Source organism: Rousettus aegyptiacus, unplaced genomic scaffold (assembly GCF_014176215.1).
Source record: "Rousettus aegyptiacus isolate mRouAeg1 unplaced genomic scaffold, mRouAeg1.p scaffold_m13_p_12, whole genome shotgun sequence".
Lineage (NCBI taxonomy): Eukaryota > Metazoa > Chordata > Mammalia > Chiroptera > Pteropodidae > Rousettus > Rousettus aegyptiacus.
The window spans coordinates 76,178,070-76,201,843 of record NW_023416287.1 but is presented as its reverse complement, the minus strand read 5'-3'; the positions used below and the strand labels follow the sequence as shown (position 1 = coordinate 76,201,843).

The 23,774-nt window shown below is 49.4% G+C and overlaps 1 protein-coding gene across 10 annotated transcripts in view; it reads right to left on the bottom strand.

Annotated features, from left to right (window-relative positions):
• Nucleotides 1-23,774, bottom strand: part of CTIF (cap binding complex dependent translation initiation factor) — a 249,103-nt gene that overhangs the window by 164,434 nt on the left and 60,895 nt on the right. For 8 of the 10 annotated variants that reach the window (XM_036230024.1, XM_016148451.2, XM_016148452.2 and 5 more), the window contains 3 exons: nucleotides 21,008-21,214; nucleotides 15,595-15,642; nucleotides 7,721-7,792 (listed from right to left, as the gene is read on the bottom strand). In XM_036230024.1, coding sequence (XP_036085917.1) covers nucleotides 7,721-7,792; nucleotides 15,595-15,642; nucleotides 21,008-21,187 — 300 coding nt within the window. In that variant the 5' untranslated portion in view covers nucleotides 21,188-21,214. The remainder of the gene's footprint in view (nucleotides 1-7,720; nucleotides 7,793-15,594; nucleotides 15,643-21,007; nucleotides 21,215-23,774) is intronic. The other 2 variants (XM_016148455.2, XM_016148456.2) reach the window with 1 other exon arrangement.

Here is a 23,774-nt window from a genome sequence, read left to right as displayed (position 1 = left end):
GCAATGAGGTGGATGGGGTGGGAGAGAAAGCAAGTTAGCTCCTTCCCCCTGCCTCACCAAGCAGTTCTGACCCTTCGGGGTTTCTATATGGGATTTCCTTGAAAGATTTTGGTGAAACAAGAGGTCTCTACTTTTAAAAAATTAACTTCCAAGAAAATGGTAAATTCACATCTAATTATGAGAAATCATACAGACTGTACGCTTTATCCAGTTTCTCCCCATGGGGAAACTTGTAAAACCATAGTTCAATGTCACGTCCAGTACACTGATGTTGATACAGTCGAGATAGAGAGCATTCCCACCGGCACAGGACCCGTCCTGCTGCCCTTCTGTACTCATGCCCACCTCTCTCCTGGCCTACCTCCTTCCCTGGTCCTGGCCAACTGCCAACCTATTCCCTAGTTCTATAATTTTGCCACGTCAAGAAGATTGCAGAAACGGAATCACAGTGTACGTAACTTTGGAAGACTAGCTTCCCCGCTTCCCCCCAACTCGGCATAATTCCCTGAAGATTCATCCAGGCAGCTGTGTGTATCAGTAGCTGATTCCCCTTTATTGCTGAGCGCCACGGCTTGCTTAACCAGGCACCTGTTGAAGGGCATGTATTAGGAATAAACATTGGAGTGCGCATTTTTGTGTGAACATAAGTTTTTCATTTCTCAGGGAAAAACAGCCAGGAGTACAATGGCTGGATCATATGGCACTTGTAGGTTTCATTTAAAAAAAAACAAAAAAAACTGCCCATCTGTTTTCCAGAGTGGCTGCACCAGTTTACATCTCCACCAGGAATGCATGAGCCACCCAGCCTCTCTGCATCCTCACCGGCATTCAGTGTTTGTTATTTTATATATATATATATATATATATATATATATATATATATATATATATATAAACATTTTAGACATTCCGATAAGTACGTAGTGATATTCTCTAATGGCTAATGGTGTCGAACATCCTTTTCTGTGCATATTTGCCATCTGCATATCCTCTTGGGTGAAAAATGTCTCTTCATGTATTCTGTCCATTTATAAATCGGGTTGTTTTTAATGCTGAGTTTTGACAGTTCTTTATTTATTTGAGCTACTAGTCCAATTTTGCATCTCAGTGTTGACATCTATTATCTTCTTTTCATTCAGTTTAAAATCGTCCCAGTTGTTGCTATGACAAATGATTTTTGATTGCAATCAGGGCACTTTCATGATTTGTTACGAGATTCTGCATCTTATTTAAATCTTCTGTTTTAACTGGCTTCTTGTGGTGCCGCTCTGGCAGGGCAAGGGGAGGACACAGCCTCATTGCTGCCAGTGAAGGCAGAAGTCCAGGGAGGGCTTGTTGTTACAGCCGGTGGAGGTGGAGTTCTAGGTCCCCACATTGTCCCCGGCGACCCTGCCATGGGGGTGGCCTCATCACCAGTGGGCAGCAGTGGAAGTCCCAGCTCTCTATTCCACCTCCTGTGATACATCCCAGCGGGGAGGGGAGGGGTACCTCATTACAGCTGAGTGGGGTCAAGTCCAGCCCTGTTTGCATGGCCTCCAGTAATACCACGGGGGTGGGCAGGACCTTTCTTAGCAATCTGGCAGGGATAAAAGTCACAGCTTCCTTCTTGGCCTTCTCTGACACCAATCCGGTGGGGGAAGTTGGGGGCACCTTTTACAGCTGAGAGGAGGTGAAAGTTCAGGTCCCAATGGGACTTTACTGATTTGGGTGTGGGTGGGGCCACAGTGTTTTCTGTGATGTTTGGCTGTCGTACGGCGGTTATTGTCTAAAAGTTTTCAATCTTGCTAGGTTGCTCTTTTTCTGGACCTTTGCCGAGGAGAACAGACTTTTATTGGGACCTTTTTAAACTCCGTGTCCTTTGGCATTTCCTGGTTACTCACTTCTTCGGCTCTAAGCCTGGGATACGAAAGGCAAAAAAAAAATCCATGGAGGTTGCCATTGTGTCATTGCTCAGATCCCAAGTACACTAGCTGGTGTGCCTTCTCTCCACCTTTCAGAGTCTTCTCATGTTTTACATAGACTGCCCAGGGTTTCAGTTGTACTTAGCAGGAGGAATGTAGGAAAAAAAAAAACAAAACTATCTACTCCATCTTCCCAGAAGCAGAAATCTAGGTCTGTATTTTTAACAGAACATTTTGAGGGCCTTACGTCTAGTTCACTCATTTCTTAGAAGGGAAATTGAGGCTGCAGGGAGATGACGTATCTCACCATGATCAAACAGTAAGTCAGAGGTACAGAGGCGAGGTCTCATGTTTTCTAGCTCCCAGTGCAATCCCGTTACCATGACAGCATGGTGCCTCCATCCTCACGCCTGCGTACCTGACCCCCTCTGCTGGATGCAAGCTCCCCTGCAGACAGCAGCTCCCTCACCCCGGTATTCTCGCGCTGTTCCGCACTGTTGGTTTTCCACTCAAGAATGTCTTCTTTCTCTAAGCAGAATCTAGGTTCTCCGAGAGCAGCGACCAAGCCACATGACTCATACTGTTTACAGTGGGCACGCAAGGAATGGCTGGTGACTGTTCTCCCTATAAAATTAATAATCGAGATTATTTGGTAAGTGTTACATCCTGGTTCTTTCAGGTGAGCCGGAGCCAGACGGCACCTCGAAGACAGGGACGGCTGTCACACGCCGAGAGCAGTGGAGGCGGCACTATGGGATCATGCCGGCAGGACTGTGTTCAGTTGTGGGAGGCCGATCGAGAGGAATTACAGTCCATACTTATCACCCTCCCAGGGGGACACCCCAGGATGGGACAAGACCTAAGACCGGTCAGGTTATGTCCCAGACTTCTGAGCACTGCCTGCTCTCAATGATGGCTTGCTGATTGGATCAATGGATGATAGATAGATAGATAGATAGATAGATAGATAGATAGCAAAGGAATGAGCTAACTATGACAAAGTGAAACAGCTGCAGGAATGAGGATATTTACATTAAAAGGCAGACTTGCCATGGTGGACTGCTGGGGGAGAGACTAAACAGCCATGGGAAAAAGGAGTTGTGAGAAGGTGGTTTGGGACTAAACCCAAGAAGACATTTTTGTTAATGGAGCCGCCTAACAAGGAGATGCCTTTCGATGCAGTGGGCGGGGTCGGATCAGGTGAGCGACCTCTGAGCTGCTTGGCATCCTGAGACCCGCAAGGTCCTCAGGGCTCACTGGAGACCCACATAGTTCTGGATTTGCTGTGGGGAGGAAGAGGTCAGCCCCGCCTCTGGTGACCCTCTACTAGAGGCGGGGCATGTGACAGTCATCTAGCCAGTCGCCCGACAGTTCCGGTTTCCTCCATTCCAGGCGCCTGGTAGGATTATACTTCCTAGTGTGCTTATGGTCGGGTGAGGCCGTGTGACTAGTTCTGGACAAGGAGTCCAGAGTAGAAGTGACACGTGTCACATCTAGGTTGGAGCCCCAAACTGCCCAAGCGAGACCCATCGGCGTTCTTCCTCCCCCCCACCCCCCAGCCCGGACAGGGTAACTGGTTAAAACAGCAACTGCTCCACGGGGTTTGGAGCACCAGGCGCGCAAACAGCGGTGGGGCTGGACGGCAGTTCCGGCGTTCCGGCGTCCCGGCCGGGCGCTCGGACACCTCCGCGCTCGCCGTCTTCACCCCTCCCCGCGGCAGGACCGTCTGCTCTGCTGTGCTCTTCCCTGCTGTCCTGACACCCCGACGTCATGCCCGACTTCAAGCCTTTGCTGACACCATCTCTTCTCTCATTTCTTCTGTTTTCCTCTCCAGCTGGTCATACATCCTACCCCTCCCCTAAGGCACAGTGCAAGTCTCAGGTCCTGCATGACACCTCCCTACCTGTAGAGACCAGCGCGGCCACTCTGGAATGACTGCAGTACCTGTGATCAGGACGGCTCTCAGGGGTTAGCATGTGCGCCTTTAGCCTGTGTCATGGTAACTAGCCTCTGCTCTGCAAACGGGCTGTGAGCCGGAAGGCTCTGGTGAATATGTGTCTGCCAAGCTCACGATATCCTGACTGAATAGAATGCAGTGTCATGAATACATATGTGATATTTCTCAAGTATCCATAGAATCTGATTAAAAATCTAGGCACTTTTCCTAAGACATCATTTGTACTAATGAGTTTTGAAATTGGCACTGAACTAACAGTATAATTACTGAAGGGCAATGAGTTGGCTGGCAGAATACTCCTCCTACCCTTTTCTGTGGGCCAGAGGTAAGCAGTGTATCTGAGGTTCACCTCTGCCTGCCACCTGTCATCATCTAGGTCAGAGTCAGTGTTGGCGCCTAGGATATACCTCAGCCTGCAGGTTGGTACAGGTTATCAGAGTGGGTCGGGAATGGTGGAGAAATCTGGAAAATCCGGCCCTGCTGCTGCTTTTAGCAGCTATTTGGATTCCGTTGGTCATTTCATGGAGACACAGAATGTAAACAATGAAAGAGATTTCCGGAGAGGCTCAGAGAAGGTCTGTGTAGCCCGACACCTCATTCTGCAGAGAGGCCTTGGAATCTGTGCCACGCCTGGGCCAACATCTGGTTCTCCTGACCCCTGGGACAAGGCTCTTTCACTCTCTCCTGAGCGTCATGATGGAACAGGGGAGTGGCCTTCTCTGACCATTTCAGGGAGTGTGGCATTGCAGGACTCAGAGACCGTTTCTGATACACCCCCACCTTTCCCAGGGCTTTGAGCAAACCTGTCTGATAACGAGGTATGCTCGTTAGGTTTGTAGCAAGCTTTCATTACCTTGCTCAACAGTCATCACCACCAGCCAACAAATCCTCCAGCCAGGAAGTCCTTCTCAAGGTCTAATCATGGGCCCTGCTGCTGCTGTGCACATTACTTTTCTTGGTTCTTCTGTGCAGATGGAGAAGAGCCGCTCTCTTCTGACCTCATATGACCTTTCAATGCCTACAGCTTTCTTCCCTGAATGCTAAACCCCACGCTGGGACCTTGAAATGTTTTCTAACTGCACGGGATTGCACTCACTTCGATGTTTCCTCTAAATCGACTCCATGCATTCCCCCAGTATAATGATAAGGTGGAAACTGTATTCCAACCTCCTAACTAGATGACGAGGTGATGAGCTAGCTCCCTTGGGAAGAGGCTGCCAGGGTGCCAAAGAGTCCCCAACACAACCGGATCCCAACTGCCGGCAGTCGGACAGGCCTCCTCAGGACCATGTGCAGCCCATTTTTTGCCATGGACTCTCTGAGCTCCCTTGCTCCCATCTCATGGGACTCAACCTACTCTAGGTTGCTCCCACTTTGCTTCTGAAAGGTTTCAGAGGAGGTAAGTTTGGGCTTTTTTTTTTTTTTTTAACGTTAGTTGAAATTACAAAATCAGTGTATGACTTGTCCTCAGATGCCGCCTGCTTCTGGGCCCCTCATTCAGGGCGTGGGTCTGTGACTCACCACACAGAGCTTCCTGGGCAGAAGGCAGCACCTCAGCATCCTCTGGCCACCCCACTTTCCTGGGCACATATGGCCAAGGTGGGTGCAGTCAGGGGACATGCCAGAGCAGCCCGCTACCCCAGTCTCAATTTAGCCTCAGTTTCCCCCTGAAACTAATTCTTCCCTATGAGTGAATGTAGGGGAGTAGAGCTGTCCCATCATCCCGAAGTTCGTGTGGCTGGAGACACAGGGCCCATTAGGGACTGACTGTGCGCACTGGCTTGGGCCAACTCAGGCATCATAATGAGCACCTACTGCATGCAAGGCTCTAGGCCCAGGGCAGTCAGTGAAGTAGAGCCAGCCCTAACTCCCATCTTTGGGTTGACCAGCCAGCTGAGGGGAGAGGCAGATGTACAGGGAACAGCTCGATCATACTATGAATGAGGGAGAGAGTCTGCCTGGATGAGAGGGTGTAGCGAGGAGGCTCGTGGGTGTGCTCACAGGGCTGGGAGGTGTGCCCAGGCGCTGGTCCACGGCTTCTATCTGTATCTGGTGAACCTGGTTGAAGGGAGCTTTGGATGGATGGGCCAGCAGCATCCCATCAGACCCGCACCCAGCAAAGGCGCTTTTCAATGGGAAGCTCCCTGGTTCTTCCCTCCATCAGGGAGCCGCTCCGGGACACCTCGGGCAGGGGCAGCTGCCACCAGCCAGTTACATGAGGGCTTTCCTTGTGATGCAGTCTCTCAAGAAATGCTGAGCATTTTGATCCCTCCACCAGGGGGCATCAGGAGATGGCTGCCTCACCAGGGGAAGTCAGAGGTCTGAGGTGGTACTATTCCATTGGAACACGAGCCATCCGTCTAGACAACACCCTAGACAGAACAGAGCCATGAGAAGGAAGGAGCTTGTCCTGACACCGCTGAGCTGACACGCCAGCCCTGAAAAACCACCCGGGTCGTACTGAGAGAGGAAAAACGCTTCTGTCTCGTTTACATCTATTGTTTGTATCCTGATCAATCGAATCACTAATGCCTAAATATCAGCCCTTTCGTTACTGAATCAAAGTTCTCCTGACCTCAGGAGACCTCATTTCAATCCTGCTCCTGCCTCTCTGCGTAGTATGGTGAGCAGCACGCAGGTCCCAACCACGGCCTTCCACCTACAGGGTCCAGCTCAGTCCTACCTCTTCTGCTCGGGGCTGCCCAGGCTTTTTAACTGTGAGCCACCTGAGGTCACCCTTTGGACACTTCCTGCATTGGGTATTCTTTCACACACTATCTGGTCTTTCTAACTAAGTTGTAAGGCCCCTGAAGGCAGGAGCCATCCTCCGGGCCCTCCCGAGCAGAGCAGCAGGCCTCTGCAAATATTTCCTGGCTGAGGAAGCTACAGGAGGTCCTTCCTGAAACACCCGACCTCTCTAGCCTGCTGAGCTGGCCTGAGCTCTGAGCAGCTTCACCCTGCACCAGGGCTGTGACGACAGCAGGGCTCGGGCCAAGCAGCCTTCCCTCTTAACCCATAAACCACTTTGCAGGAGCCTGTGAAAGCTGGCGCTCCAAAGTCAGGACCGAGTTACTGCAGGAGACTCCGAAAGCTCCCCTCAGCTCTCTGGACAGGGACAGCGAGGCTGCATTGGCGGTGGAGAGAAATGTGTTTTTTCGTCTCTAATCCCACTGTCTCCCACCGGGAAGGATGAGGTATCAGCAAGAACAGCTGGACAACAGGAGAAAGCCTGGGGGTCACCAGAAACAGCTCTCCAAGAGCAGCATCCTCCTTTCCTCCGCGCCACACGACCCACGCGGGGAGCCCTGGGGATCTCACAGGCAAGCGACAAGAGGAGAAGCGATTGGCTTCAGCCTGGTCCCGGCACAGCTGGTTAGCTGGGAGAAATGGATGAGTCTCTGATGCCTCGCCCCACAGTCTGCCCCTCTAGGTCCTCTGCAAACGTGGGGCAGGGGTGATCTCCAAAGTGATCCACCAGCACCAAAACCCTAGGAGTCCCATTGTTTGTGGGATCCATCATTGACGCTGACGTGCGAACCTCCGGTTCCTTCGTTTTACTGCTAAATAACATTCCACTGTGAGGAAATAGCACATATTTATCCACTCTCCTCTCAATGGACATTTGATTGTTTGCAGTTGTTTGTTATTATAAATAATACTGCTAATGAAAAGAAATCTTATGGATCCATGTGTTTGCAGGGAGGGGCTTCACTGTGGGCTGTGTATTCAGGGAGACCTTTCCAGAGGGCAGACTGTACCCTCTCCTCTCCCATTTCCTGCTCTCTCCACATCACCACCTCTCAGGAACACAGACAGACAAGACACATGACAGCTCCCAGATGGGGCAGAGCTGGTTCCCTACCTGCTGTGGGGGTGCTCGCCCTCGGGAGAAGGAACAGCTGCTGTCCAGCTGCTCGCTGCAGTCCGTCGTCCACTACAGAAGAGAAAGGAGTGGTCAGGGATGGGAAGATACACAGGCTCGTCCTCACTCAGCCTGGGCCCCAGCGCATGGCCCTGCCCTCCTGCAGCAGAACGAGTATAAAATCCTTCCCTGCCAGCAGGCCCAAGTTGGCATCTCCAAATTCCACGTGGAGATGACCCTTTGTTGTACATTTGGGGAAGGCAAGTAACTGCCCTTCATCTAAGCCCACCAAAGTGATGAAGATCCGACTACATTCTAAACTCAACCAGACAAGACACAGGGTCATTGTGAGAAAAGCCAGCACCATCCTCCACTGTCTGACCTGGCTTTAGCCACACTAGCCCTCTACGGTGTCAAGGCCAGAGCTGGAGGTGAGGCGTGTGTGTGTGGATCTTCCCGTGTGCTCAGTTCCAAAAGACGATGGACCTGTTCACTGACAGGACAGCCTGAATTGGGGAAGAGTCCCAGACTGGCCATCAGAAGCCTGACTTGAGCCCAGTCCCACTGCTCAACCCCCGAGAGCTCAGAGGCCTGGTGTATCCCAAAGTGCGGGCTGATAACCACCTGTGTGACCGTCTCCAAAGCCTGGAGTCCCTGGACCTCACCCTCCACCTGCTGAATCAGACTCTGGGAGGGTGGGACCTGAGCATCAGCATTTCGACAAGCTCCCAAGTGAGGCACCAGGAGTTTGAGAGCAACTGAAGTCCATGTGACTTCTCAAGCTTTATTTTGTCATCTATCAAATGGGGACAGCAAGACTGGTGATTCCGTAAGGCTGAGGTAAGAACCTTTGTAAACCATAAAAACACTCCAGAGATATGAAGCAACGGTAATAGTGTAGCCCTTCCTTTGTAAGGTGCTATCTAGCTCTATGGTGGTATTTTCATTATTGCGTTAAATGGTAGCTATCTGCGCAAGCTAATGTTGTTGAATGTTGACCTTGACCTATACCCTATGTGATAAAAGAAGAGCAGAGGAGCCTAATATCTCTGTTTAACACACTTGGTCAAAACTGTGAGTGAGTGTGGATGGCTCAAGGCCAGTGCCGTCCTGGTTTTGTAAAACCTTGGCTGGACATGCCTTCCTGCCTGCGGGCCAAGGACAGGACCTTTGTACAGGAAAGATGTTTTATTACAATGCGGAAGACACAGGCCAGTACGTGTACACTCTAAAGCAGTGCTGTCCAGCTGGCATGGAACGGCAGCCACAATAAGAGCCAATTTTAAATGATCGAGTAGCCACATTTTTAAAAAGTCAAATTAAATTTAATATATTTTATTTATCTTAATATATTTAAAATATTATCACTTAGATAGGTAATTAACATAAACATTATTAATGAGCTATTTTACATTCTTCTTTCCATACTAAATTTCTGAAATCCACTTAGAGCGTATGTTAATTTAGACCAGCCACATTTCAAGTGCTGGAGAGCCACATGTGGCTAGTGGCTATTGGACAGCGTACCAGTCCTGGGTGCGTCCCGGGCTTCACATCCACTTCTTGCCCAGCCCTGCTAGGCTTTAGAGAGGGGCCGACCCCTGCAGACTGCGACTCCCAGGCTCCTGCATTAGCTGGGTTCAGCCAATGGGAGAAAAGAAGAAGGGGGAAGCCCGGGCGGTTTCCCCACTCTTTTTCTCTGCCTCAGGTGGCAGTGCCAGCAGTGATGCGGTCTCCTTCACAGCTCCTGTCCTCACCAGATAGGCCTTCCGTGCATGACCCTGAACCCTGGCTCCAGCAACACCATTCCCCCTCCCTCCGTGCCTCGGGTCTAGAGGTGGCGATGGCTTCCTGGAGTTGCTCATCTCTGGGCTGTTTAGCTTCTTGGCTCTTTTATCATCTGGGTAACCAACTCCCTGGATTAAATTCCCTCTGTCTGGATATTTGCAGTTTCAAAGCATTTCCTCAAGATATTTATTAATCGTACGGTTAGAAAAAGGGAAGAAAAATGAGAAATCCATCAGATACCACTTTAACAAAGTGAGCCCAGGCATGAATCGCTGGCCAGCTTAGGGGCAGATTAGGGCAAGCATGACTTTCTGGCTAAGGAGTCAGAGACCTTTCCTGGGTAGACAGGGTCAGGAGAGGAGGGTGACCCTGTTAGGGTGGCCCAGGGGAAGCAGGTCAGGAGGCTAAGCCAGAATCCAATATTCAGGTTTCCACTGGTAGTGGAGGCAGAGATGGGAAGAAGCGGATCTGAGAGCATGGTACCCACAGGCAGTGAGCCATGGGCTGATGCATGAAGGAAAGTAAGATGGCCAAGTCCACAGAAACCCACCCCAAAGACCCCTCCAGGGCTGGGTACAGACAGGACCCCCAGGCAAAGTTTCTAGAGGAGGGAATGTGGTCCAACTATGTACAGCTTTCCTGACCCCTGAGGAAGCATCTAGTGTGAGTCACCTCACTTATCCCAGAAGGCTGTACCCACTGGGCCTGGGTGGCATCCCACCTCCACCCTCTAAGCCAAGCAGCAGCCCCAGGGAAATCCTCCTCTGCAGTTGCCTGAAGCACTTCCATTGGGAAAAGGGTTTCTTCTGGGTCCTAAAGCCCCCTGGGGACTCTCCCTATTCCAAAGCTGTTCCCAGCAGCTGCTAGGACTCTGTTCTCAAAGTCATCTTCTTTCTTCTTAGGCCGCAGCCACCACCTAGAAAAATCTCCAGACACCGACCTTCCCAAACTGGTCCTTATCCACATAGACGATTCCAAGATGGAGAGAGGGGCCCTCTCCGCCATCCCGCCCCCATGCCTGAGTCCTACACCTAGAGAGCTTCTCCTTCAAGGTAAACCAGTTTACAGCTAGGAGCAAGTCCTCTGGTGGGTAAAGGTGTCGTCTGCCTGGAAAAGGTCATAGAACAGAAATAGGCAGGAAAAGTAGGGCATTTTTATATATGGGAAAAATGACTATAGAATTTGCATGGTTTGGGGCCTGCATCAGATCTCATAATTTATTTCTTAATTTGGAAAGCCGAAACGGGGAGGGCACAGAGTGAAGATTCCATAACTAGGAGTGCGGACGCTTATTCTGTACTCGTCAGTACATGGCTATTCTATTCATCTTTGCTCTTATAGGTACGTTTGAAATATTTCAGACTAAAAAGCACTGAATCCGTTATCAGTCATACGCACCTAGGATGGACAGTATTTTAGGTCCAGACTTGGTGGAGGGCAGGGGAAGACACTGCACATTGGGGAGGGGGAGTGAAAGGGAAAAGCCTGGAGTGCGGGAGGCCACAGGTGCTAAAAACAAACCATTCCGCTTTCCAGTGGTCTCTAGGTTCCCCCCGGGGACTTGCCCTTCCAGATATCGAAGTGTATTATGTGGTCAGAGCCAAACCGGCATGCTGAATCAGCACAGGACCAACCGCTGCTAAAACCGCACTGATAAACAGAAGTACAAATGGGAGCTTAGTATATGATAAGGATAGTGGTTCAAATCAAGGGGAAAGAGAAAGCATGAATAAACATACCATCTGAGACAACTGGCTAGCAGGTGAGGACAAAATGTCTCTAATGTCTGCCTCACACCATCCACGGATGACACATTCCAAGTTGATTAAAATCCAAGAAACAAGTTTTAAACATCAAAGTCTAAAACTTCTGTGTGACAAAAGAAGCCATGAACAAATTTGAAGACAGGCGAGAGGCTACTTGCAAGACGTATATCAAAGGATTAACCGCCAGATTATATAAAGACCTCATTTAAATCTAGGCACTGCTCTAACCCCGGTGTATACACTAACATTCACTCCTCATAGATACCTGGGCACGTTTATTATCCCCACTTTGCAAATACAGAACTCAAAGCACAGCATGGTTAAGTAACTGACTCAGGGTTACACAGCCAAAAAGGGCAGTATGGGTAAAGGGTATTAATTCAAGAGCCAATAAAACTGTCAGATATTAAACATAATGTGTAATCTTGGATTAGACACCAAACCAGATTTTTTTTTTATTGTGGTGAAATATATATAACATAAAATTTACTATTTTAACCATATTTAAGTGTAAAATTCAGTGGCATTAACTACAGTCACACTGTTACCCAACCATCACTACCATCTCTAGAACTTTCATCACCCCCAAATGAAACTCTGTCTCCATCAAACAGTAAGTTTCCATTCACCTCACCTCCTGGTCCCTGGAAACAATAATTCTCCTTACATTCTCTAGGATTTGACTATTCCAAGTGCCTCATAGAAGAGGGAGCATAACTTAGTGTTAAGAAACTGCCTCCCCAGCGTCTTAACTGCTAAAAAACTGTGCCTCAGTTTCCTGCCTTGTAAGTCTAGCATAATGTCCTCCTTGAGGACTTTATCTTGTAGCAGTTGCAGTATATGTCAGGATTTCATTTTGTTTAAAGCCTCAGTAATATTCCATTGTATGTATATTCTGTTTATCTATTCATCCACTGATGGACATTTGAGTTGTCTCCACCTCTTGGCTACTGTGAATAATTGTGCTATGAACATGGTACACAAATATCTGTTCAGGTCCTTGCTTTCAATTCTTTTGTCTACATACCCAGAAGTAGACTTGCTAAATCATATGGTAATTCTATGATTAATTTTTTTGAGGAACCCATTTATAAATAATAGTATTGTATCAATGTTTATTTCCTATATTGTAATTATGTCAGAGAATGTCCCTTAGGAAACACACGCTGAAGTGTTTCAAGATAAAAGGGAATCATATCTACGACTTATTCTCAAATAGAAAAATTATACAATCTATCTGTCTATCTATCTATCTATCTGTCTATCTATCTATCTATCAATCTATCAATCAATCTATCAATCTATCTATCTATCTATCTATCTATCTATCTATCTATCTATCTGACAGAAAGCAAATTCGGTAAGATATTAACAATTGGAGAATCTGGGTGAAGGATATGCAGGAATTCTTTGTACTATTATTATAATTTTTATGTACATCTGAAATTATTTCAAAGTAAAAAATTATTTAAAAAAGTCATCTTATCCACAACTTCTTAATCAATGGGGTGCCAAGACCACCAGGGGGCAAATTGAAGGTCTTGGGGAACCACTGCTCTCACCTGATGCCAAGGAGACATAGGTTCCTCGTGGCCTGGGACGGCCAGGAGCAGAATCCTGCTGGCTTCAAGGCATGAGCCTCTCAAAGTCAGAAGCAGGTCTGACTTCCTCCTTTATCCTGGGCAGGAGGGCTTACTGACCAGGAGAGGGGGAACAGGAAGGGGAGGTGGGACTGGAGACTGGCTAGGAGATCGTTCTCCACCCACGGTGAGATTCCAGGAGAGCCTGTGTGTAAGGGGCAGAGGATGCTGCCCAAAGGCTGAGATCTGAGAAAGGGAGAAAGGCTTCTTGCTTCTATCTTAAAAAATAAACAAACGACGTTTCTATTGGAGAGGCAGTGTAACATAGTAATTAGGAGCTGAAGTTTTCGAAGCAGAGAATCTTAAGTTCCTATGCCTCTTCCATCACTTACTCTATGACCCTGGAGAAGTCACTTCATCCCTAGGACTCAGTTTCCCCCACCTGCAATAATAAGCAAAACTACCAATAGCAGAGAGACTAAGTGTATGGTAACTGGAGACCACCTGGTTCAAACCTCAGACTGGCCACACACTTGCTGTGCGACCTTGAGCAGCAGCTTATTCAACCTCTCTGTGTCTCAGTTTTCTACCTTGTAAGCTGGCCACAATAACAGCATCTTTTTCATAGAATTTTTATGAAGAATAAATGAGTTAACATGGACATACTTCTGTCTCTGTTTCTCCGCATCTCCCCAGCTTCCTAACTTAGGGACCAATCTCGGACCTTCTTCTCTAAGCTTCCTCACTCCCTGGCTTAAAATGCCATCCATATGCCATTATTTGCAAATGTAAATGTCCGGGTCATTTCCCACCTCTGAACACCACCTTTGCACGTCTAACTGCTTGATCAACATCTCCACTAAGATATCTAATGCTCTCTTAAGTCTTTCATGTCCCAAAACTGAACTCTTGACCTTTGCTCCCCAAAGCTGTTCTTCCAGGGTCTCCCATATCTCATTTCTGGAAAATCTACCTTTCCATATGCTCAGGCTAAAATCCTCAGGTTCATTCATCAGAAAATCATGTCATTTGTACCTTCAAAGTATATCGATAATCTAATCACTTCTTATCACCTCCACTGTGACCACACTGCTGTAAGCCACCATCGCCTCTCACCTGGACCAACTAAACAGCTTCCTGATCTCCCTGCTTCCTTCCCTGCCCATCCCCCCATTCCCACCCTTATAGACGGGGCCCTCGCCACAGTCTATTCATCACATGGCATCCAGAGTGATCCTCTTTAGCCAGCCATACCAGGTCCCCGCTCTGCTCAAAACACTCCGTGTCTCCCTGTCTCAAAATCTTGCAGAGTCCTCACCAGGGCCGGCGAGGCCTTGCAGACCTGGCTCTTCCACAGCATCCCCCCCTTGCTTAACTTTGCTCCCACCAGACCAGCTCCAAAGCTCTTCCTCAAAGCCGGGCACACCCCGCACCGAAGCTCTGCCTTTGACATTCCCCCTGCCTCTGACATTCCCTCTGCCAGGAATACTCACTCCCAAGTGGCCTCACTCTCCTACCTTCTTCAAACCTTTGCTCAAAATTCCTGTTCTAAGTAAGGCTTCCAGGACAGCCCAGCACGCCCGCCCCTTCCTGCCTCACACACGTATCACCTTCTAACATCCTAGTTCCATCTTTGTCTACCATCCGTCATTTCTCACCGGAAAGTAAGGGCTAGGAGGACAGCGGTTACGGTCCATCCTGTTCATGACTTTGTCCAAGAGCCCAGAACACAGCCTGAAGGAAAACATGTTAGCTCTAATTATCCTTCACTATTTAGCCGACAGTGACTGGCAGAAAAAGGGCAGATTTAAACAATTATGCTTTACGCCAAAACCACCAAACAATGTCTAGATCATGCGAGATAAACGAGCGAGCTGAAAAGCTACATGTATGTCAGAAGCCCAACTTTGTAAAAGGTGTAAAGAAAAAAATTATACACAAAAATTACATTAGCTTCTGTCATAAAATTATGGTAAACTTCTTACTCTGTATTCTGATTGTGTGTTTTTCCAGTCGTTGCTTTAAAGGTAAAATAAAATTTTAACCTATTTAAAAAATGACCGGTAATCAGATTTTAAAAACCTCAGCCTCACTAGAAATCAAGAAAACACAAATTAAAATGACAACAGATAATATGTCCCGATACAACTGGTGGTCGTGTGAATAATGGAAATCACTTCGGAGAGCAATCTGGCATAACTACTGAAATCGATTCTGTATCTCGTTATCTACCTGAAGATGTACTTTTTTATGTGTAGGAGGAGGCACGTTCAACGGTATTCACTGAAGTACCGTGTATTTCTAGGAAAAAATCTGGAAGTAACCTGAATGCCCATCAATAGGTGAGTGGTTAAAATATGGGACATCCACACAGAGGGCAGCTGTACGAGCAGGCGTAAGAGCCTGCAGGACAGACATCTAGGTGAAAATGCCAGTTATTGAACAACATATTCCCTGGCTATGATTTATGATTTTGAAATAATACATTCCTATAAGTCATATTATATATGTGTTGGTAAAAACATTTAAAAAGGTAAGAAAGTTAACTGACCGATCCGATGGGAGGTAGGGTAAGGCAGTGGAATGAGGCAGATGATAAGGGAGATTTTATTGTTATGTGCCATGAACATGTATGCATATACTACTCGTGTAAGTAAAAATAAATTATTTTTTAAAATAAGGAGAAAAATAAAACAAGTCTCCCATGCTCAAACCACCCCAGAGGTTCCCTTAAACTCACTTCTTCTGTTAAGCCTTTCATGGGTGGTCCACCATTGAGCGCTTCCTCCTATGAGCAAAGATGGCAGGGAAAAGGGATTTAGAGGGCAGGAGGAAATGAAGGAATGACATACAAGAGGAATGAGGGAACAGTAAACGGGAAAGGCAGGATGAAAGGAAACGTGAAGAAAAAGAGAAGGAAAACACTGTGAGAAAGAGACATCGAGCAAACCTGACCACGCTGACTCCAGCCCACATATCTGCATGCCCGCCTCTCTCTTTGAAAGGTCACTTTGCATCTGAAACAAAACCCGGGACTTCTAAGTGCCTGACAGCATCAAAAAGGACTATAGGAAGTTATCTTCATCCTCACTGGCTCTTCATTCGGGACTTCTAAGTGCCTGACAGCATCAAAAAGGACTATAGGAAGTTATCTTCATCCTCACTGGCTCTTCATTCGACCTATTAACAAGAGTTTACTAGAAAATATGCCTTCATCAAATGTATGCTCTTTGGAATACTCGTTCTCTCCTTCCAAGAGAACGAACAGCTGGCATGAGGGGTGGGGGAGGGAGGCGGACGTGCCCCACCTGTGGCAGTGGCTGCCAACCTAGCAGGACCTCAGAGTCATGTGGGGGCTGAATGCCATGCCCAGGCCCCTCCCCATTCAACTGAACTCTGAGGTGGGGGCCAGTCCAAGCTCCCCGATGATTCCACTGTGCAGACAGAGTTGCGAGCATTGCTTTAAAGCCTGGTGACGATCCACAAGACCATCCACTCACATCAGAAGTGTCAAACTTGCCCCACTTACAACATCCCAATCTCTTCTACAAAAGGCTAATTGTCAATGAGATTTGGACTCCTAATTCTCATTCTGTGTGTGGATAAAATAACCGCCCAACAGCCTAGACCTCTCAGGGAAACCAAAAGCAGGTGGGGAAGGGGTGAGCACCAGGGCTCTGCTCAGCTGCCATCTGGCAGTGCGGTGTGGCTGTTTCCCATCTCTGTGTCTGTCTTCTCTTCTGCAGAATAGGAGTATAATCCCCCCATCCCAGGCACAGAGTGAGGACCACTTTCAGGATGCGCCTCAGGGACTTGGAATCCATTGGAGGGCAGGCACTTTTGAAGTGTGAGCATTCGGGGGTGCGTGTGTGGTAATTTTAAATATGGTATCCCGTAAGGGTTTGAGAACTTAGCACATACATTCTCTTGGTTACTCATCTAAAAAAAAAAAGGAATCTCACTTGCTCTTTCTTTCTTCCTTCTCTTGTTTCCTTCTCTCTCTCCTTTCTATCCTTCTCTTTTCCTTCCTTCTTTTCTTCCTTTCTTCCTCCCTTCCTTCTCATGCCTCCCTCCCTCCCTCCCTCCCTCCATTTCTCCCTCCCTCCATCCATCTTTCCAGCTGTTGCTGGGGGAGGAGCAGGGGAAGAATATAACTGCACAAGCATCATGATACTTTCTTCTTGAGTGTCAACTGTCGTCTCTCAGATCTTAAAAAAGTGACCTCACCAACTGAAAGACAACATTCCTCTCTACTCCCTCAAGGTTTCTCAAGGTTTCCAAGATTCTTAAGAAGAATTTTCCTCTCCCAGAAACATTAAAACACTACCGCAGACAGGCAGACTAGCACATTCTTTGAGGTTATTTTTGTTCTTTGTTTTTGGCTTTCATTTAAAACAGTCATCGGATCAAATAAAAATAATCAAAAATGATTTAGCAAAAAGATTTCTCATAAGGCTATGTCAATAGAAATATGTTACGTAGACACTTCTAACCCTGATCTTGCTCGGTCATCCCCAGCCGTGCCCTCCCCTGGAGTCTGTACCCCAGTTGCATCTGTGGGCATATGTGTGTGTGGGGGGGAGAGGGGGTGGGATCAAGTCCTTGGCCAATAACACACAGGTGGACCCTGGATCCTGTCCAGTGTTTGCATTCTTCCAGGGAACTTAAAAGAATGTGGAAAGTTTAAGGAATGCATCCAGATATTACAAGTGGCCATGTTTTCCACACTGCCTCACAACAAACATCTGTTTAAAACCCCTCCAGATGTAGAGAGATTGGAGCGTGGTCAGACCCATTGTGTCCTAGAAGCAGGAGCCAGCAGTGCAGGGCCCAGCCTGAGGGCACTTCTCTCATGCTTTACATGCTGAGAACTTAGCAGTCACCATGGGTAAGGTAGAGGTGCTGGGCGACAGGTGACAGGCCCCTCCTTCCAACATTACCTCCTGCATGGCTACTCTGGGAACAGAAATTCTCCCATTCACAAAGCATTCCTCTGGGGTGAAGCTTCATGGCTTCCTTGACCCCTCCTCCTGTAAAAGCCCATTTCGCCTAAAGGAGCCACTGAAAACTGCCCCCCTGGAGTCCCCCAGAGTCCAGACAGCGGGGTAGGCAGGCGGCACATGCCGGGCTAGCCCCATGCACCCGCCCATGAGGCCTGCTCCTGGGGAAGTCAGCTCTGGGGTGCTTGCGCGAGGCTGCAAGAATTGCTGCGCCCAGTTCCTCTCCTTCCTGCCCCGGACAACCCAAAGAGGTTCACGCCCCTCAGAAATTTTCCAGTCTAGTCTGGCGGCTCTCCCACTTCCACTCCAGGCCCCGATATTGTTAACTGTACCATCAGTGATTTAAATCAAGAAACAAAGCTATGCAAATAAATTAACATGTTATCAGACAAGAACCCCCCCCCCCCACCTCCTTGCAGTCACCTGCAGACCCCCAGTCATTCACCTCGACCTCGCTCCCCGCACTTTTCGAAGACTTCTCCTGGGTCACTGCCACCTTCTTCAGCACCCGTTTTCCCTTTCTTGGTGATTTTGACACCCACGCAGCTGGCTCCCATGCCCGGCTTCTCAGTTCCAGGACCCCTCTCCTTCTGATCTTCCCTCTACCCCACACACACACTCCCACACTCACACGAGGCTCTTTTATTGCCAGTTTCTGTGCAATGAAAGAAACCTCTACCCTAGGTTTCAAACGTCCCGCTCTTGGACACTCCTATCTTCCCATCTTACTTCTTTTCCAGGACTCTGACAATTCTCGGACTTCCGTAGGACCTCCAAGCCACTGACCCACCACCCTTCAGCATCCACCACCACCCGTGGGTCCCCGCTCCCCTCCTTGCCTGGCTCAGGATCAGGGGACACCACCCTCATCGCTCCTTCACCTACCCCACCCTTTCCTCCTTCCACTGTCCTCACCCAGAGAAAACTCGGTCCTGGTTAAATTCACCTTCATAACTCTGCACTTGCACCACCACGGCTGAGAGCAGCTGGAAAACGCCACAGCTGTGATGCCCGAGAGGGTGCCATGCTGGAAGCGTGGCTGCGAGCCCGGCAACTTCCTCCTGTGAGGGGGTGTGAGCCGCTGGGGGCTCAGCCAAGGTCAAGCCCTCTTACCTATTCAAGGCCATTGCTCCAGCAGCCATCCCCTTTGCTCTGGACCACCCTCATCGATGCACACCATGTTGCAAATACTCTTGTTTTGACCCGACTTCCCCAAATACCGTATGTCTCTCCCCTTGACATTGAAACTCCTGTAATACAGAGAGGATTTGTACTGTCCTCCAATAGTCTCCTTGAACTTCACCCCCATCACTCGACTGTCAGAGTCACCAGCGGCTCCTTCGGCTCTATCAGATTACTCTCAGTCCTCCTTCTCCGTGACCTGCGGCAGCAGTCAACACGGCCAACACCCTCCGCCCCAACACACGCACGACGCTTCCTTGAAACACGTCCTTCCTGGGGCTTCCAGCACTCCGCTCTCACCTGGTTTCCCTTCTGCCTTCCCGCTAACTCCCTCCTGTTCTCTTACTGGTTCTGCTGCACACCCTGCTATCTGAGTGTTGGCAGACACCAGGGTTCAGCCCTGCTCAGGTGTCCCCACTTCCCCCCTGATTCGTCTCCTCTAGCTCTCCCTCTTCCTCTCTCTGCAGCAGCCACACCGGCCTTCCTGTTGTGCTTGGGGGACCCTTCCAGGTAGGGCCTTTGTGCATGCCATTCCCTCTGCCTGGAACACTCCTCCCCCAGATATCTGCATGGCTCCCCTCTCCACCTCCTCAGTGACACCTTCCCTGACATCCTCTTTAAAACTGCAAGCCTTTCCTGACCCTTACCAGTCCCCATTCCATTTCTTGCTTTATTTTTTTCCACCACAATTATCACCCACCACTAAGTTGAAGTCCCACGAGGGCAGAGTGCTTGTCTGTTTTGCTCACTCTCGGATACCCAATCCGAGAACAGTGCCAGCCACAGGGCAGTCGCTAAATACGCCTTGGAGAGTGAACACTGGACAAATGACACACTTACGCTAACTGTGATTCTAGAACTTTGAGGACACTAAGGGAAGCATCATACATATTTCCATTTCTCTCTCAGGGCCCACTTTCTCTTCCTCATCCCCCAGTGGGAATGAGGTACAGACCACCATGGCTTTAGAATTTCCCAGGTTGACTCCTGGTCCCAAGTTCCAGGAAAGCCATAGGTTCATTCTGGCTTTCTAAAAAGCTGGAGGGTCTGATCTTCTGCCCACCCAGTCAGCTGCATTCAGATTTTCTCCAGAGCAGGGCACCCAGTGGCTCCCCTCTACTTGTCAGAGGAATTCCGGGCTTAAGGTGAGACAGCAAGTATACGAGGTGGACACATGAACAGAGGAGACCCTCCCATGTCTCCTTGTGCAGGCGACACCCTGCTTCTCTTTAGCTTTGAACTCTTATCGCCTTTGACCTTCGAATATTCCCGAGGGAGCAGAATCATTGGCCAGATATGAAAACCAAGCCTCAGAGAAGTTGAGGGATTTGCTCAAGGTCACGCAGGCAGCTAGAAGCAAATCTGGAGCCAACTCTTGAACAAATATCTACTGAGGATTTCCGGTGTTAGGCAAAGGAGCACACAATATGGTCGCCGCCCTGAATGGCTCACTCTATTCGGGAGAACTTGAGACTTCCACCCACGGCCAGGGCTACTGAAGACTGATCCAGGAGGGGGTGAGATCCAAGTCAGAATGCCTCATGTGCCCGACTAGGTCTGACACACAAGGCCCCGGGGGACTGCCTAACAGACTCAAATCTCTGGCTTCCAACGACTGCCTGTATTTGAAATCAAAGAAAATATTCACAAGCTACAGCTTTTGATTGTGTGCATGTTGGATAAGCTACAATCTCCAGATCTCTTTCATAACACAGCTTGTGGACGGCAGGGAATAAATAGTGTATTGCACATGGTAGGTACTCAGTAAATGTCTGTGCAGTGAATTGTGCATCTGGCTGGGCCCCAGCTGCCCAGTGAGGTAGGATGGAGTAGACGTGGGTCAGAGGGGCTGAGGGAGGCTTCCTGCCTGGAATTAGGGTTCCCTTATGGCTCTCTCTGAGTGCACCCAGGCTCCATACCTGCCTAGGACCTGGGCTCTCTCTCCCTTCCCCTCCCCGGGCCAGTGCTCACCTGGGAGATGTGGGACTGTGTCTTCTCACTCTCGCCATCACCCTCTGTCTTGTCTGTCAGCAGCCCCTGCACCTGGTACTCGAGCACGTAGCTGTCGATGAATCGTTCTAGCTCCTCAATCTCCTGGGAGCGGCTGCTCCCAGCCTCGGAGGAGGCGGACGCCGCTGAGGAGTTCTCCATCCCTCCAGCTCAGGGGCCTGGGTTAGACTGCGGGAGAGAAAGAACAAGGCTCTGTGAGACAAAGCTGGAGGCAGGGACGACGCCCCACTAGTGTGAAGAATACGCTGCAATTCCCCTCTATGGAGAGGGAAACCGAGGCCCAGAGAAGGCAGATAACTGGCATAACTGGCCAACACGGTAACTTGCGCCATGTCCGATGTTACTCCACACCTAGACCCTAGCACCTGGGAAAATGCAAAAGACGGACCCAGCCTATACTCAGGCCCCATTTCCCAACTTGGAGTCAACAAAATCCACCACAAAGCAGAATAAAACAGACTGCAGGCTTTGATGTCCCTGACTCCGGCATTGGGAAGCATAGGGGGTCCCCAGACACAAACTCCGCCAGGAAATGCCTCCTTCTGAAGAGATATCTTTCCTTTGGACACAAGACTATCCCTCAATTAGCTTAAGGCCTGTAGGCCGTAAGTCAGAAGCATGGCTTTGCAGCCACGTGATGGTACAGCTACTGGGACACATGCTGCCGTAGGAATGCGACTCGCTTTTCAGGACGGAACGTGAAGGGCCTGCTAGGTTGTTCGGGAGGGCGTGGCCGAGCCTCGGAGACTGCCTGGCCACCCTGCACGGGATCACAGCTCCCTCGCTGGCCCCTGTGGCCTTCATGCTGGCGCAGCCCGGCAGAGCGCGTGACCAGCACGTCAGGGATACTTAAGTCCAATGGCAGAATGCTGTCCCCTTCTGACTGGACTGGGTGCACCCAGCTGTCCCGAGCCTGCTGGGACACCTCCAGTGCCCTCCCCCACTCCCTTGTCCCTGAAGCTCCCACCTGACCCACCTGGAAGTGGGGAGAGTTAGAACCTTTCTCACCTCTAGGTCCCTTCCCACCAGGGTCCCCCCCCCTTTTCCTCACCGGCTCTAAGGCAGATGGGAAGGAGATTTAAAGCTCATCTGGAGATCGCTGCTCTCCGGGGGGAGACCACTCAGCTACAGGAAGCAGAGCCTGCTCAGGGTTTTACCATCAGAACTAGCAGAATGGTCGTCTACCAAATCACCGCCACTGGATACACACACACACACACACACACACACACACACAAAACCCGAATGTATGCACAGAGCTCCAAGACCATGAAGGGCTGCACGCACCTAGGCTGTGACTGTTATCATGAAGACGAGGTCCTAGTATGTTTCAAGGAACATTTGAATTTCAAAACCTTGGTTTACTGATAATGTTTTTTAGAATACATTCACCAATGATCAAGGGTTTGTTGAGTATTTAACTCATACATCCAAAGCAGGGCCAGGAATGGCCGCTGGGCTCCACAAATGCTGCTGAGATCACACATGCTGCCTCCCCCATCGTCGCTAGCCTCCTTAGAGGCTGGGCTGCTGATGGGAGGAAGAACTGCCCTGGTGGGCACACACCTTCTTCAACGGGTTTCCTGACTCAGTTCTTGGTTTCTGGCTCCTGCCAGAGGCCTAGCCTCCCTTGGACCCCAGGTCAGCTGCAAGGGAGCTGTAGAGAGTTTGCCGTGGGTTCCTCAACTCAGCGTATGGGTCTGTCTTCACATTCCAGAGGGAGCGGTCCAAGCTTTCAGGCCCAGGAGCCCTCTTCAGAGTGAGGGAACACAGGGGTGGAGGCTTAGGTGGCAGTGAGACTGAAGGAAATGAGCTCACATTGGAATAAGCGTGCCTACCGGCGTAGGGCCAGAGGTCGGGGTGGGGATATCCAATGCCCCTTCCCTCACCTGCCATTCAAGGCCTACGGTGGCTTAACAGCTCTCCCACCACCAACATCCATTTTACCTGTCCTGCTCCAGTGGCTGTCCATGCCACCCGCCGGCCCCGTCTACTATGTTCCTTGCACCAGGCACATGCCCTGTGTGGTAGGCAGAACCAGCAGAGGGTCCTGGGCGTACATCTTCTCCCAGTTACTCAATCAAACACTACCTTAGGTACTCCTGGGAAGGGATTTTGCAAATACAGCTAAATTCCAAGTCAGTGGCCTTTAAGATAGGGAGACTATTCAGGAGGGCCTGATCTATCACATGAGCTCCTTAAATCTGGGGCTGGAGGTAGAGACAGAGATTCAAAACACAAGAAAGACCGAATGCACTGTTGCCGGTTTGAAGAAGGAGGGGTTAGGTGACAGGAAATGCTTCTAGGAATTGAGAACAATCCCTGGCCACTGACCGCAAGGAAAAGGGCACCTAAGTCCTACAACCGCAAGGAAGTAAATTCTGCCCAAAACCAATCAGCTTGGGAGCAGACTTTGTCCCCCAGAGCCTTCAGACAAGAACTCAGCATAGCAATACCTTAATTTTAGCCCTGTGATATACTGCGTAGAATTCTGACTTCCACAAATGGGAGATAATACACAGGTATTGCTGTAACCCACTAAGTTTGCAGTAATGTGTTACGCAGCAGTAGAAAACTAACGCGCAATGCTCTTTCTGCCTCTGCGTTTGCTCACACTGTGCCTTTCACTCCAAGGCACTCCCCCCCCCCCCCCCCACATCTAGAGGTCCTTACACTCATGTAATGCTAGAACAGTGTCTTAGAGGCCATCCGGCAACTAGCCCAATCT